General features: G+C 34.6%; 1 protein-coding gene across 3 annotated transcripts in view; it reads left to right on the top strand.

Moving 5' to 3' along the window:
• FRYL (FRY-like) overlaps window positions 1–14,380 on the top strand; it is a 147,240-nt gene that overhangs the window by 98,711 nt on the left and 34,149 nt on the right. For 2 of the 3 annotated variants that reach the window (XM_010574500.1, XM_010574501.1), the window contains 12 exons: window positions 697–809; window positions 3,217–3,367; window positions 3,707–3,810; window positions 4,354–4,539; window positions 6,125–6,326; window positions 7,261–7,382; window positions 7,854–8,044; window positions 8,751–8,845; window positions 10,066–10,673; window positions 11,291–11,388; window positions 12,330–12,500; window positions 13,496–13,636. In XM_010574500.1, the coding sequence (XP_010572802.1) occupies window positions 697–809; window positions 3,217–3,367; window positions 3,707–3,810; window positions 4,354–4,539; window positions 6,125–6,326; window positions 7,261–7,382; window positions 7,854–8,044; window positions 8,751–8,845; window positions 10,066–10,673; window positions 11,291–11,388; window positions 12,330–12,500; window positions 13,496–13,636 (2,182 nt within the window). Of the gene's footprint in view, window positions 1–696; window positions 810–3,216; window positions 3,368–3,706; window positions 3,811–4,353; window positions 4,540–6,121; window positions 6,327–7,260; window positions 7,383–7,853; window positions 8,045–8,750; window positions 8,846–10,065; window positions 10,674–11,290; window positions 11,389–12,329; window positions 12,501–13,495; window positions 13,637–14,380 lie in introns of all 3 variants that reach the window. The other variant, XM_010574499.1, reaches the window with a different exon arrangement.

Below are 14,380 nucleotides of genomic sequence, written 5' to 3'. Positions count from 1 at the left end.
GACAATAAATCACAGAAGACTGTGGAATCTGAGGTGTCATTCCGAATTCAGCCTAGCAAGGCACAGACAAGTATTTGGCTGCTATGGGCGCTGGAGCTGAAGGAACTTGTAAAGTAATGAAGGCAGTTTTGAAAGTCTCTGCAAGTTTTGGCACATGCTGTAGGGCTGTCTAACACCACCCCAGGGTATATGCTTTTTGATAAGATATACCATGTACATCTTGGACTTGCCAGGAGGAGAGAGTGTTAGCAAATTATGTAGAAACAGCTTGGAAATTGTGCTTTTGGCACTCCTATTTCTCTGATTTCTTTATAGTTTATCAGATTAGCGCGGTGGGATCTTGGACTCTGTGTGTGTGTATATATATGTCTGTGCCAGATCAAATAGGGGTTTCATTATTTTGCTCAAGAGTGAGAATAACTTAATGTATAATGGTAACAAATATTTTAATGTACTTAAATAAAATGATCTAACAGAAATATAATTTATAGTGGATTATATCCTTGAATCCCCCTTATCTAGCATTGCTACAAGAGGTGTGTCTTATACAGCTGAGAAGCTTTGGCGTCATATTGATTGTCCTTGTAAGATGAAATATTTTTGCATAACACTTAGTTTTGCTGCAATACTGAGAGATGCTTATTAATTTTTGTCACAGAATGTCAGTTACTAGTGCTGCTTTATTTGTTCCTACAGTTACGTACATCTAGACGTCTACAGTGGGTTGAACAGTAACTTAAACCGCCAGCACCACAGACTAGAATCTCGCTACAGCAGCAGCTCTGGAGGATCATATGAAGAGGAAAAAAGTAATATTTTTATTTCATAATATTCCTATGGTTAGAAACCAAAATTTCACAAGTTTTGCTGAAGGTTCTGGAATGTGAGGAAATAGGCATCATCAGTGTTTTTTGCATGAACTTATTAAAAAATACGGGTCTTTTACATTCCTTGGTCTTAGTACTGCTATTGAAGTGTAGTATCCATTTGATTACAATAGAACGTGCAAGGAAGATGACACACTTTCTTTCCTTCCCTTGTCCTCTGGAATGAGTTGTGAACGTCTTCCCAAATGAAGCAGTTTTACTTTGTATTTTCTTTGCCAGTACCAACACCAAAGATAAATAGATGGTTAGACAGAAGAAACAGGAGAGAGATTAACAGGAGGAACATGACATTCGAATGAGGAAAAAAATGACAGAAAAAAAGTTAAATAGAAAATTAGAAGTAATTGTGCTTTTAAATGATAGCACTCCTTGACCTGTTTAAAAAGAAAAGGCTACAAAACTTGCTGAGAAGCCATAGCAAAGGAAAATACAGCAGGGAAAAGGATCTTGTTGTATACCTCTAATTTTCAAGCTTGTTTTGAAAATGTGTTTTGGGTTATTTTTTGTGATCTATGGTCTCTTTTTTCTGAGGTGCAGAGGTAAGGAAAAAGAGATAGATATTTCTCCTGAAGCTCCATGTACTTTTGGAGACTTTTCTTAACAGAGGCTTATTAACTGTAGCTACTTTTGTACCAGTTCCTAAGATATAAAATCATCATGACAATGCTAGGGAAAGCTAAACAGTTCATGTAATCAGGCAAAAATGAGGACAGTGGTCAAGACAGTAAATGATGGTTACATTAGTGGGTTCTGTATGCTTTGTTAGAGTACTCATTTGACTGAAACTCGTTTCAGCTAACAAGCTGTTGGTAATTAAAATTACTTTGTACTTTAACCGTGCATGGGATTATCAGATATATTTTGGTCTGATCCAGCTCATTATAGTGCTCCCACAGACTGTCTTAGGTTTCACTCAATTTTTTATTGACAGTTGATCTTGCTAGGAGGTGTCTGGGTATGGTACAGCACATGATACAGTACTGCCTTTTCCTTACCTTTCTTGTGCTACTGAAAAACAGGATGTACATTTCTGCATTTTGAGCGTTACATGTCAGTATGGAACCTAGTGTGTCCCATGCTGTATCGAAGCAACAGTCTCCCTTAGGATCTGCTTACGCACTCCTTAATGACTGATTCTTTGCAGACCATAAAGGTTGGAGTGAATATGTGGTTTGCATTGCCTCTTTCAAGAAAGAGGAACATAATGTCCTCTACAGATCTTGTTGTAAGGGCCGGGCATACTGATGCAGATCTGCTAAACTTTGGGTCAGTGTCAGGTTGGTGGACCTTCTGGGCAGCCAGTGTGTTTATTACTGCTTGGATGGGTGATGTCCAGTATCATAGTTGTGGTCATTTTCATCTTTGTTTGCTATTTGTGATAGCAACACAGAGTATCCTGAAGCAGATGATGATTCACATACTCCATCAGTAACAAGTTTGTCACTTCCAGTCAAGAAGGTGATAATGAGCTGATACACGTGTGAACTTCTGAAACTTTTGCAGCTATACTTCCAAAAGGACAACTGGTAGAATCACTGAAACACTGAACTGTTGAGGCAGTCTCCTTACTTGTTTGTAGCTTTTACTGATGTTCTGAAGTCCAAGACATCTCATTTAAAAACAGAAAAATATTTTGGATGTGTAACAGTATACTCTCACACCAAATAGCTGATGTGTTTCTTTCACTTTTGAAGCTTTCTTAATCAAAACCTAAATGTCTTTCTGTGTTTTCTTGACAAATTTGCTGATTTACTGAGCAGTGACTTTTGTCAAGGAGTGGGATTAGGCTATGCTGGCGTAAAGTGGCAAGTTCTGAGTTGCCCCATATATCAGGCTGGCATTATCTGACATGTATAACTGGTGGATTTTTGCTAGCGAGACCTATAAAGAGGTGCTCTTGAGAAATACTTCCTTAGCCTATAATGAAATGAAGCTCTTCAAAATTAGTTCAGTACAATCTTGGGACCCAGCCTTAACTTCCTATCTGACATGAGGTATGAAATTCAAGGAAATTATATTAGATCACTTTGCCTTTTTTTCCTTATGTGCATCCATGTTCCCTATGTGCATCCATCGTTTTTATGAACCTATTCAACAAAATCTTACTCTGTTATATGTGTAGCTTCTGTAGAATCATCCTTATCCTAAAAGAAATAACGATTTTTTTTATTTTTTTTTTTCTAACTGTGCCCAACTACTGCTGTTTATGGCTGGTTCCCCCTCCTGGATCTCAGCTTTTTAAGAATTCAAAAATATTTCTTTAGAAGACTATATAATACAGAAATGTGTTACATATATATTTCTCTGGTTTAATTATCTGTTGTGTTAGGTGATTCAATGCCTCTGTATTCAAACTGGCGTTTGAAAGTGATGGAGCACAATCAAGGAGAGCCTCTACCTTTTCCACCTACTGGAGGTTGCTGGTCACCATTGGTGGATTACTTGCCTGAAACTTCTCCTCCGGGCATGTCTCTTCACAGGTAACTGTTTTAACAGTGCTGATGGCAATTCATTACATTTTAATTAGTGTTGCACAAATACAGTAATTTAAAGATAGCAGATTAAAGACAGTAAATAGTGCATTCATTTGCTGCAGTTTTACTCACAAGTCTAGCAGTTTAAGATTTCTCAGCCTTTTAATTTGGAGGACTAAAGTTTTTCTGTCTTCATTATGAGCATTCATCTTTTCCCGTGTAATACAACTTTGTGGATTTTTATAGACCTAAGAAAGAATACTGGTTAGTAGCATATTAAGCTCTTTGCAGCTCTTTATAAAGTTCATGTTACATTCTTCTAACAAATTGGTTTTTTGTTTTTAGATGCAATATAGCAGTGATCCTTTTGACTGACTTGATAGTTGACCACAGCGTAAAGGTGGAATGGGGAGGATACTTGCATCTTTTGCTTCATGCAATTTTTATAGGTAATTCAATTCTTACAGAAATATGTCTAGTAACTTCAGAACTGTAGCTATTTATGTAGCTGTTCTTTTCCACATTTAAATTAACATTTGCCACGGTACTGAAATCTCATTAATTTGTTAATATTTACAATATTTTAAAAAATTCAACTAAATATCTTTCAGCTTGATTAATATGAATATAATTAAGAGGTTTTTAAAGTTGTTTGAAGGCAGTTTCTGTTGGAGCATCTTTTACTTCTTTCTCCTTGTAGAAGACACAGTAAAATTCAAATTTTTTCTTTGTTTCTTTGTGTAGTAATTTTCATACAGAGCACAGATTAAGTTCTTACTGCTGTGTGAGAAACAAGAGGATATATTAAAGTTTGTTAAACTGTATGCTTTTGTTTTTGTATTGAAACACTGAAGAAACATTGTCTAGTGAACTATGTATCTATTATTTGGTAAAGTATAACAGACCAGTTTGAATACTGCTGGGTTTTTAATAATTTAATTCAGCATGTCCTTTGAATGTAATAAAGCTTTTCCATTTTCCTTTTGTGTTAGGTTTTGACCACTGTCACCCTGAAGTCTACGAGCATTGTAAACAGCTGCTTTTGCATCTACTGATTGTGATGGGATCTGGCAGCAACGTCCAGTCTGTTGCTTCTGTCCTACTCAGAAACAGAGAGTTCAATGAGTCCAGGGTGCTTACTGTCAAGCAAACTACCCATTTAGATTATACTTTCACAGGTATGCTTTAGATTTATTAAGTGTTGCTTGTTAAAATGACAAGGAAAGTTATCTTTTCTTCCAGGCATTATTAAAATTTCTGTTATTTGTAATATTTTCCTGAGTCCTTAGCATTAAAATGTATTTCTTCAGATTTTAATTAAGTCAAAGTGAATATGGTTCACATTAGCACTTTGTGCTCAGTCATTGGAGTAGGGAGTACAGTTGAATGATTAAATAGTAGTGAAAACCACAGAGCACGCTCTGTGTTTTGGATCTGTAATACAGCAGGTTTTATGATGCCTTTGAAAGTAAAAACCAAGAAGATACATCTCTTACTTGTTTGCAGCAACTTTAAATTTCTGACTTTTGTCAGCTGTAACTGCGTTGTTCAATAGGCTATGAGAATACTCTTTCGAGATATGACCTTTTAATGTTCACCTTAACATTACAATATTGTAATTATGCAGGAAACTATATATTTTCTATGTATCTCTTTATGAAAGGAATATTTTGATGGTGTGAGCCTATTGTAGTTTCTGAAGAAATGTGAAATAGTTCGGGTTTTTGAAACCTAGTATTTCATATTATTTCAGTAGGTGGCAGCATATTGCTGTACAATGGGTTGGTCCTGTTTTAGTCACATCAGAAGTGGTTTTGTCACTAACCAAAAATACTTGTCTGTTTTGTGAATTTGATATTCATTGCAATGAGAAATTAAAAAGTGGGCATAGTGGAAGAATTCTTTTATGTAAACCTATTTGCAGAAGTTTACCAGTGCACCTATATGGTGACCTATACACTATTCCTGGTGATTTAAGATAAGGTGATTACAGGCATGCATGCCTGGCACAAGGTCAGACAAGCTGATGTTAAAATTTATTTGAACCAGCTAATATGCCAGTCCAAACCCTGTGGCCCTGTAGAGTGAAAATTTGTGGTGGATGTCAGCGAGTCTCAAGCTTATGTACAATTATTACAGTCAAAGGTTCGCGTCCCACTTTTCCTTGCCAGTTTACTTTCTCCCAGCAACTCGTAGATAGATAGAGGCATAATGTGAGGAGTTACTGCAGTTGTATTTTTATTGCCATGTGATTCTTTACATGGAGAGAAAAATCTTATAGCAGCAAGATTAAGCTAACTTCAGAGAAACTTTGTGCAGCAAGAAGGGCTCTGCTTAGAGTCAATTCGCTAGCTAATACTTAGTGTTCGCTTATTTAAAGTGCTGTCAGTTACACCGGGACTGAGTTTTAACAACAACAAAAGATTATCTGCACAGTGTTAGGAAGTAATTTATATCATTTGTCTCCACTTATTAAGACGAGATGCTTCAGAAACCACTAAGCTGTCATATTACCAATATAAAATCAAACATAATACAGTGGTTTTGAAAAAGGATCTAGCAGTTGCTTATTAAGGGTCCAGTCATGTGAAGATTTTGCATATATCAGACTTGTTGATTTCATTGAAATTATTGCATCCATTAAATTATTCTCATTATGTTTGCTAATGTATTGATTTTTTGAGGACTGTTTTTTCTTTTTATATATTTAATATTAACTGTCAGCTTAAGAGCGCATAATCATCTTGTTTCTTATTTCAGCAGGTGTTCATGATTTTATACCTGATTACCAGCCCTCCCCAATGACAGACTCAGGGCTTAGTTCAAGTTCTACCTCTTCTAGCATCAGTTTAGGAAATACAAGTGCTGCCATTTCTCATCTGCACACCACAATCCTCAATGAGGTTGATATTTCAGTAGAGCAGGATGAAAAAGTGAAAACTCTCATAGAATTTATTACCTCAAGGTAAGATTTCAATTTTCATTTTTGTTGAGACATGTATTTTGTGGAAATATGGCAAAAGCCTTACTGTTTGGCATCACGTTGTCTGATTGCTGTCTCTGTTTTATCAGCAGTAAGAGATAGTTTAATCCTGAAGTGTTTTTAAATGATACAGCCTATGAACAACTCTAACTTTCCAACAATTACAGAGAATTTTGGCCACCCTTTTGTGTCCTGAGTGTTTAAAAATCTTTTGCCATGTTCTGCACAGGTCTGTTATCTTTGCTTGCCACACAGTTTATAAAATTCCCTTTTCCCTCTAAAGGTTTAGGGCTGGAATACATAAAGATAATTAGGGAGCTGCAAGATTTGTGTGGAGTTTATGGATTACCTAGTAGTAGAGAGCTGGCTATTCAAAAACCAGGAATTTGTGGCAAAGAACACCTGTAAAACCATCAACACTTGGGCAGTTTGTTTGATGGTTTATATAAAGCTTTCAAGATTGTGTAAATCTGAAATCCTGCCTGTTTCTGAAAGCTTTTGATTACTTATGCTTTACATCAGCCTAAACTTACCATAGTGTGGTGTATTGATGGGAAGAAAATGGGAAGAAAGGAGATTGTTTTAAGAAGTGTATACTGGCATTAGTTGTACAGGTTCTTTATTAGATAACTAAGTATTATTGAACAGAGAACATCTTTTCCTAAACTTAGGCTGTTACTTCAGTTGGATCTGATATATTGCTTTTCACCTTGTCTTAACTTTTTGTATATTGTTGTATAATATTGGGCAGTTGTCAAATTTCTTTCCATTTGTGTCTGCAGTTCTACATGGTTTCTTTTATGTGGTAATTAGTAGATTCTTTTGCAGCTAACCTTAAGGTTAAAATAACATTTAAATAATATTAATGACAAAGCCTATGTTTTATGTTCTGTTTACTCTATTTTTGTGTTTTTAGGAAAAGAGGCCCACTTTGGAATCATGAAGATGTTTCGGCCAAGAACCCTAATATAAAGAGTGCTGAACAGTTAACTGTGTTTTTAAAGCATGTAGTATCTATATTTAAACAGTCTAGCTCAGGTATGTTAGAAAATGGTTGATGCATGATAGAATGTCCAAGTCTGCAAAGTAAATGAATTTTTCTGAATGCCTGTAAATTTACGGGTTATCTATAAAATCACTCTAGGTGATTGCTTACTGCTTCTAAATAATAGATTTTTCTTTTGTATTGCACACTTCAGTTTCTATTAAGACAGATTTAAATATAATCTTTTAGGAATGAGATAAAATATCTTATTAATTTATTGTGGACACTTAATATTCAAATCACAAATGTTTTATTCTCTACAAGTCTCTCCAGTGTTAAGTATTATGGAATACAAGTTTATATGCCTGGAAAGATTTTAGAGAGTAATACTCCTTGAGAAAAATGTAGAAGATGAGAGTATTTTAAAGTTAGGAATGACTTTGGCAATTTACTCTTCATTAAATTCAAGTGGTTTTGTTTTTCATAAAGCATTGTGTTGCTTGAGTACTTACTTGCTTTTATAGGAGGATTTCAATTGGAACACCGTCTCAGTGAAGTTGCTTTGCAAACTGCGCTGTCGTGCTCCTCTCGACATTATGCTGGGAGGTCATTTCAGATTTTCAGGGCTCTGAAGCAGCCTCTTACTGCATCTACACTTTCTGACGTTCTCTCCAGACTAGTAGAAACTGTTGGAGATGCAGGAGAAGAAGCTCAGGTATTTGAAATTTTTCCCCCACTTTCTTAGAAAGCTAAGTCTGCCTAAATGACATAACTTGCATTATTATTTTAATGATAGTAAAATTTAAAAGCATTTTTTATTCAGTTGCTTTTTCTTTTTAAATAAAGATATTTCAAATATCAAACCAGTTTTAATCGTGACACTTTCTGAATTTTCACGTAATTAAATGGTGAAAAGATGAGCTGTGCACATGCTCTTCTACAGCAATAGGAACTTTCAGAGTTTGATACATCTGTTTCCTGAAAACACTTTGTCTTTCATAGTTAGAGAATCCTGAGATCAGCCATATAAAAAATAATTTGTTTTCTTTTATTAAGAACTTAACCTGATAAAGTGTTAACAACCATCAACTTAATGTCATTGTACATCTAAAGAAGTGGATCTCATGTTTTAATATTGCAAAATGAAAGTCTAAATGACTCCATCCTTAAGTCCATCCTTAAAAATAATGCAAACCAGAATAAATTCTGTGAATATTTGGAAATAAATTGAAGTTTTTCCCTGTCTTGAAGCTATATGGCTAATTTGAGCTCTCTCATCAGAATTATGTTCTAATTAAAGCATGAAATAATAATTTAGTTACTGATACTGATTTTATATATTTGTATCACTACTCAGTAGATTTTCTGTGATCTTCCTTGTGCATGTTGCATAATTTATAATGACCTGTGGCTTTCCCCAGGGTTTTGTCATAGAACTGCTTCTGACCTTAGAGTCTGCTATTGATACGTTGGCTGAAACCATGAAGCATTATGATCTGCTTTCTGCCCTTTCTCAGTAAGTTCTTTTATTAGTCAAGCTACATTACACATTTTTATACATTTGAATTATTAAAGATCCGTATTACAAATGTAATTAAATAATTTCATGTTGTCTTTGCAGAATAGTTGTATCCTTATAGCAAAATTGCCTGCTCTTTTATTTATTTATCATTCTGCTTCAAGCAAAACTCCTAAGAATCTAGATTTTCTGAAAAGGATCTCTGCTGCCTTTCCAACTTACCCTCTTGGGTCCAATTTAAAAAAAAAAAAAGGTGTTCCTTATGGCTCAATTCTGAAATGTCATCAGTTCTTCTGGAGCCTCTTAAAAATAAAGGCACTGAGTACATTTAGAACTTTTTTTTTAATCAGGCCCTACTGACCTTGATTAATAGTGTAATTTTTAGGGGGTCTTATTTTTTTCCCCATATATATAATGAAGGTAATGGCACCAATCTTTAAAAGATAATTTTAAATAATTTAAGGTTCACAGATGAAAACTGCTGTACTGCTATAAATACTTTTATTCCAGTGTTAATAGAGAAGAAATTTCTTCAGTTACAGCAACTGCTAGTCTGTCTTAGGCCTCAGATGATTTGTCCATAGATGAGAGAAGTGTAATTGAACAGCCTGAGTCATCTGTGTGTCTCATTACAGTCTGAGTGGTTAGCTCAATGACTTTGTAGCAAACTTAAAAAAATCCCTAAATTTACAGACATCTTTATTTGTTTGACTTCTTGGCAAAGTTTTTGAAAATGTTGAGATTTCTAGGAATATATTCCTTTCTCAGCATCAGAACTGGAAGATGTTGGTTTCTCTAGGTCAGATACTTCAGACAAATATAAGGTAATAAGTAAATAATTTCATTTATTAATCAATTCATTTTTCTACCTTTATCACATGTATAGGGAAGTTGGAATGCTAGATCTTCATTTACAGATAATCTCCTGTATGCTATAGGCTAATTTTTCAGATTTTACCAAATTGTTATGTAATTATTTTGGTATTCTGGGATTCTACGGTCTTGTCCTTATGCCGGAAGGATATTTTAGTAGTGTATATATAGAAATCCTGTATTTTCATGTATTATAATACTCTTCCAGTGATGAAGCGGAGTATTCACTGTGTATGTATATATGTGATTAGCATAATATCTTTTTCCTTTCTTCTCTTTTTCTAAACTGTATGTTATTGAAGTATTTTGCATGGAATAATATGTAATACTGATTTTTATTTTAGAACCTCGTATCATGATTCTGTAATGGGAAACAAGTATGCAGCTAATAGGAAAAGCACTGGACAGATAAATCTAAGCACAAGTCCCATTAATAGTGGCAGTTGTTTGGGGTACTACAGCAATACCAGGAGTAATTCTCTGAGACTGAATTTAATCACTGAGCGGAGAGGTGACCGTCGACGGAGCAACACACTGGATATAATGGATGGAAGGATAAATCATGGTGGAAGTTTGGCCAGGACTAGAAGCCTTTCCTCCCTGAGAGAGGGAGGGATGTATGATGTGCAGCCCACTACTGACCCTGTCAACTTGATGGCCACCATATTTTGGATTGCAGCTTCGTTGCTAGAGTCAGATTATGAGTATGAATACCTTTTGGCTCTCAAGCTACTCAACAAGCTGCTTATTCACTTGCCTCTGGATAAATCAGAGAGTCGGGAAAAGATAGAAAAGGTGCAGAATAAACTGAAATGGAATAACTTTCCAGGCCTTCAGCAGCTTTTCCTAAAAGGCTTTACTTCAGCATCTACACAAGAAATGACAGTACATCTCCTCAGTAAACTCATCACAATTTCCAGGCATGCTTTGGTGGATCCTTCTCAGTTAGCAGGTATCTTTAGTAAATGTATGTGTTATGAAAAAATATTTTTTCATCAAATTATGTGTAAGCAAAATCTGTAGTAATTATGCATTTGCCTTAAACCCGTTCCATTAAATGCTTTTGGCAGTTGTCGATGTTACACTGTTAGATAGTGGGAATACATTACACACTATGATTATCTGCTAAGAAATACTGCACATAAACTTCATGTATTGACTATTAACTTACTTTCAACTTGCTTACAAGTGAGTTTTAAAAGCACATGTATTATTTTTCATGATCTTGTGCTAACTAGCTCAATTAGTACCATTTCAAACATTTGCACATTTTAGAAACAATATGACTGTACTGCCTCAAGCAAAACTATCATGAAACTGGATAGCTTAATTGGTCTGGTGATGATTTTGTTTTCATCTTACACATATTTATACCTAAGACAGACACATTTATGTACATTCTACATACATACACACTTAGGTACATGTACGCATATATATAATTTATATATCTGTGTGAATGTATGTGTCATGCTATAAGGGTTCTTAAATACCAGATAACTCCACATTAAATTAAGTTTTATTAAAAATCTTTAGGGCTCATGTAACTGTGTTTATGTATGTGTTTAGGATTTCCCCTAAACATCTTGTGCCTACTTCCTCATCTGATCCAACATTTTGATAACCCAACTCAGTTTTGTAAAGAAACAGCTGACAGGATAGCAAAGGTATGTAAAATGATGCCTGGAGAAGTATCCAGGAGTTTATACCAGCATTGGTTCTGTATTTTTCTGCTCCCTTATGTAATAGTTCTAGGTGATAATAATAGTAATATAGAACTAACTATAAAAGTTCCTATTTTAAAGATGTGATCTAGTCCCAATTTATATAGTTGGACCTCATATCGACCCCCAAGTTTCCCTTTGTCAATGAAAAAACACATTTAGCTTATTCTATAACATTTAGATGTAAAGAACAAATTTCATTATTAATGATACCAGTTACTTTTCTTACTTGTCTGATTTTTCAGTTTCTCATTTTAAACGTAAGCTTAATCAATTTTTAAGCACACTTCCTAATTCACTTATGAGAAGGAAGTGATCCCTACCTTTCGGAATGGTAGGTAGAGAAGAAAAGCTAGTATGTTCTTACTATTACTTGTACGCACTGATTAACCTTGGAATGTTTTTGAACTGTAGCATCTGTTAAATCAGTGCATGGTACACACCAACAATCTCAAGCCAGGCTGGTGGTATGCTGGCCTGACAGTCTGCATTTTAAGGAATAATGCGGAAAAGGGAGGAAGAAAGTGCTGTCTGTCACAGGAGATGCAGTCATAGCCCTCTGGCTGCCCAACTGTGATACGTATATCACTTAAGGAGTACATGCCTGATGCAAATCCAGAAATTACTGCCGTCCCTTAAATACTTGCACTACTAGCTAGGAACACTAGTTGAGGTAAGTTTGGTATGAGTTGTAGATAAACTTGGAGCATGGATGCCACAGTACCAAAATTTAACAGAAACTCTAGGTGTTGCTTGTGTGATTAGTTCAATTTCAGTTATTAGAAAATAGAGTGAAATCTGGGAAAAGCGCATAATGACTTCTCAATGCTTAGGTTAAAAATTTGTCATTTCTAGTATAATTAAATATGCTTTTTGCTTTTCAGGTTTGTGCAGAGGAGAAATCACCAACTCTTGCCAATCTGGCTCATATGATGAGTTTATACAGTACACACAGTTACTCCAGAGACTGTTCTAACTGGATTAATGTAGTGTGTAGATATTTGCATGACTCTTTCTCAGATGCCACATTTAACCTCGTAACGTATCTTGCAGAGGTAAATTCTTAATAAAAGTGTATCTCATGTTGACGGTCTGTGATCAACATTACATTTACTTATTGCCAATTCCTTATTTTTCATGGTTCTGAATATTGGGGGGGGCACATCTTCCATAATGGGACAATAATATAAAAATGTTCTAGGATATAGAAAAGGGATGACTACTGCCATTTTTTGAGTGCAGCAATTTAAATGTACCTTGAAACTATAATCCCTCTAAGGAAAGATCCCTTTTTATGATAGTAGTGTTTCGTAGTAGATATTTATATTCTGTGCTACATGAATAAAATGTGCACACTGTGTTGGCTTTACCAAAATATACTTAGGGCAAATTTTAAGAGACCTTTTTTCATCCAAGTACACATTTAAAGATGTCCTTATCACAACTTAAAAAAATAATGTCAAAGTTTAATTGTAAGTATTGCATAGTATATAATTAAAGATAATTTAAATTATAGAATTCAGTGTATGATTCTGCCAGGCATTCATACAGGAAAACTGTTATTACCTTTAAAAAAAGTACCTCGTGTGAAAATCTTGTAGAGCTTGTCCTTGAAGTATATCCCTTCAAACTGTGTACAAATATTTAAAAAAATATTTTCGGTTCTCATTAATTACTTTATATGTACTTATTTTGTTCGTAAGATTGTGTTTACCAGCTTTCTTTTAAGGCATAGATGTAATTGTTTTTCATACAGCTTTGAGATTTTGAATTTGTATGAACAGTTCTATTTAGTGCTTTAGATTTGTCCTAACAAATGTGTCAAAATTAAGGGAAAAAACTGAATTAGGACAGAAAACATTGTTCTATTGCATTACAAATGCTAAATGCTAAAACAAAGTTTTGAAAAACAGGAAGTGGTACACATAAGTTTCTTGAAGGGGAAGATAAATATATATGGAAGTTAGCTATATTTTAATGTTTGTTTTCACTTTTTGCTACCATTAAAGGCCCTAATTAAACTCTGTATTTTAAAAACCTTTTTTTTTAGCTGTTAGAGAAAGGGTTATCCAGTATGCAACAGTCCTTACTGCAGATCATTTACAGTCTTCTGAGTCATATAGACCTATCCACAGCACCAGTGAAGCAGTTTAATTTGGAAATCATAAAAGTTATTGGTAAATATGTTCAGGTAGGTACTCTGAAAAACTATAAAAGCCTTTCTGCTTATTATCAAAGTGGTAGTGAAATTACACTTGATTTGGGGGGGGGGTTAATTTGTTTCAGATATAAAAATAGTTCTTCAAAGTCAGATTCTGAGGTATTTTATTTTTTTCCAATGTACTTAATTCACTATATGCTTATGTATTTGTGCAATTTGATTTACATCTCGTGGGACAAGTTACCTAGGTGAATGTGCATCTCTTTACAGATATAGGCAACTCTACATGTGTAATTAGAGGTGATGATCCTTCAAAGGAAATGTTTACTGCTAAATACTGCACAAATGTTTTATTTAAGTGTGTGTGTTTTTAAAAGGAAGTTTTACATTTAAATGCATCTTTAAATCACTTTCACTAATATATCTGTGAGGAACATTAAGGTGCACCTTAATAAATTTGAGTGCATTTTTTATTAAAGAAGATCCCCAAAAGATGAACAACAGTGTTTTGCCCTAGGTAATTTGATCCTTTGTACTTGGAATACAGTTTACTGAAAATATCTTTCATGGAAGAAAGTCTAGCATCTTGCTGAAAGATTTTATAAAAATGCCTGGAGCATAAAACCATTTCAGTGCACAATATTCTTCTCTTCCCCCCTGCCCCCGTTTTCTTTTTTCCTGAATGCCATTATTGCCAAATGTATTTCAGTCAAATGGTTTAATCATAATTAACCAGCAAAAATAGTGTTCCCTGGATGTTTTGTTATTGATGGG

The sequence above is a fragment of the Haliaeetus leucocephalus genome, unplaced genomic scaffold (assembly GCF_000737465.1).
Source record: "Haliaeetus leucocephalus isolate CR32 unplaced genomic scaffold, Haliaeetus_leucocephalus-4.0 Scaffold439, whole genome shotgun sequence".
Lineage (NCBI taxonomy): Eukaryota > Metazoa > Chordata > Aves > Accipitriformes > Accipitridae > Haliaeetus > Haliaeetus leucocephalus.
The sequence above is the reverse complement of the archived record's forward strand: the minus strand, read 5'-3'. Positions and strand labels throughout refer to the sequence as shown.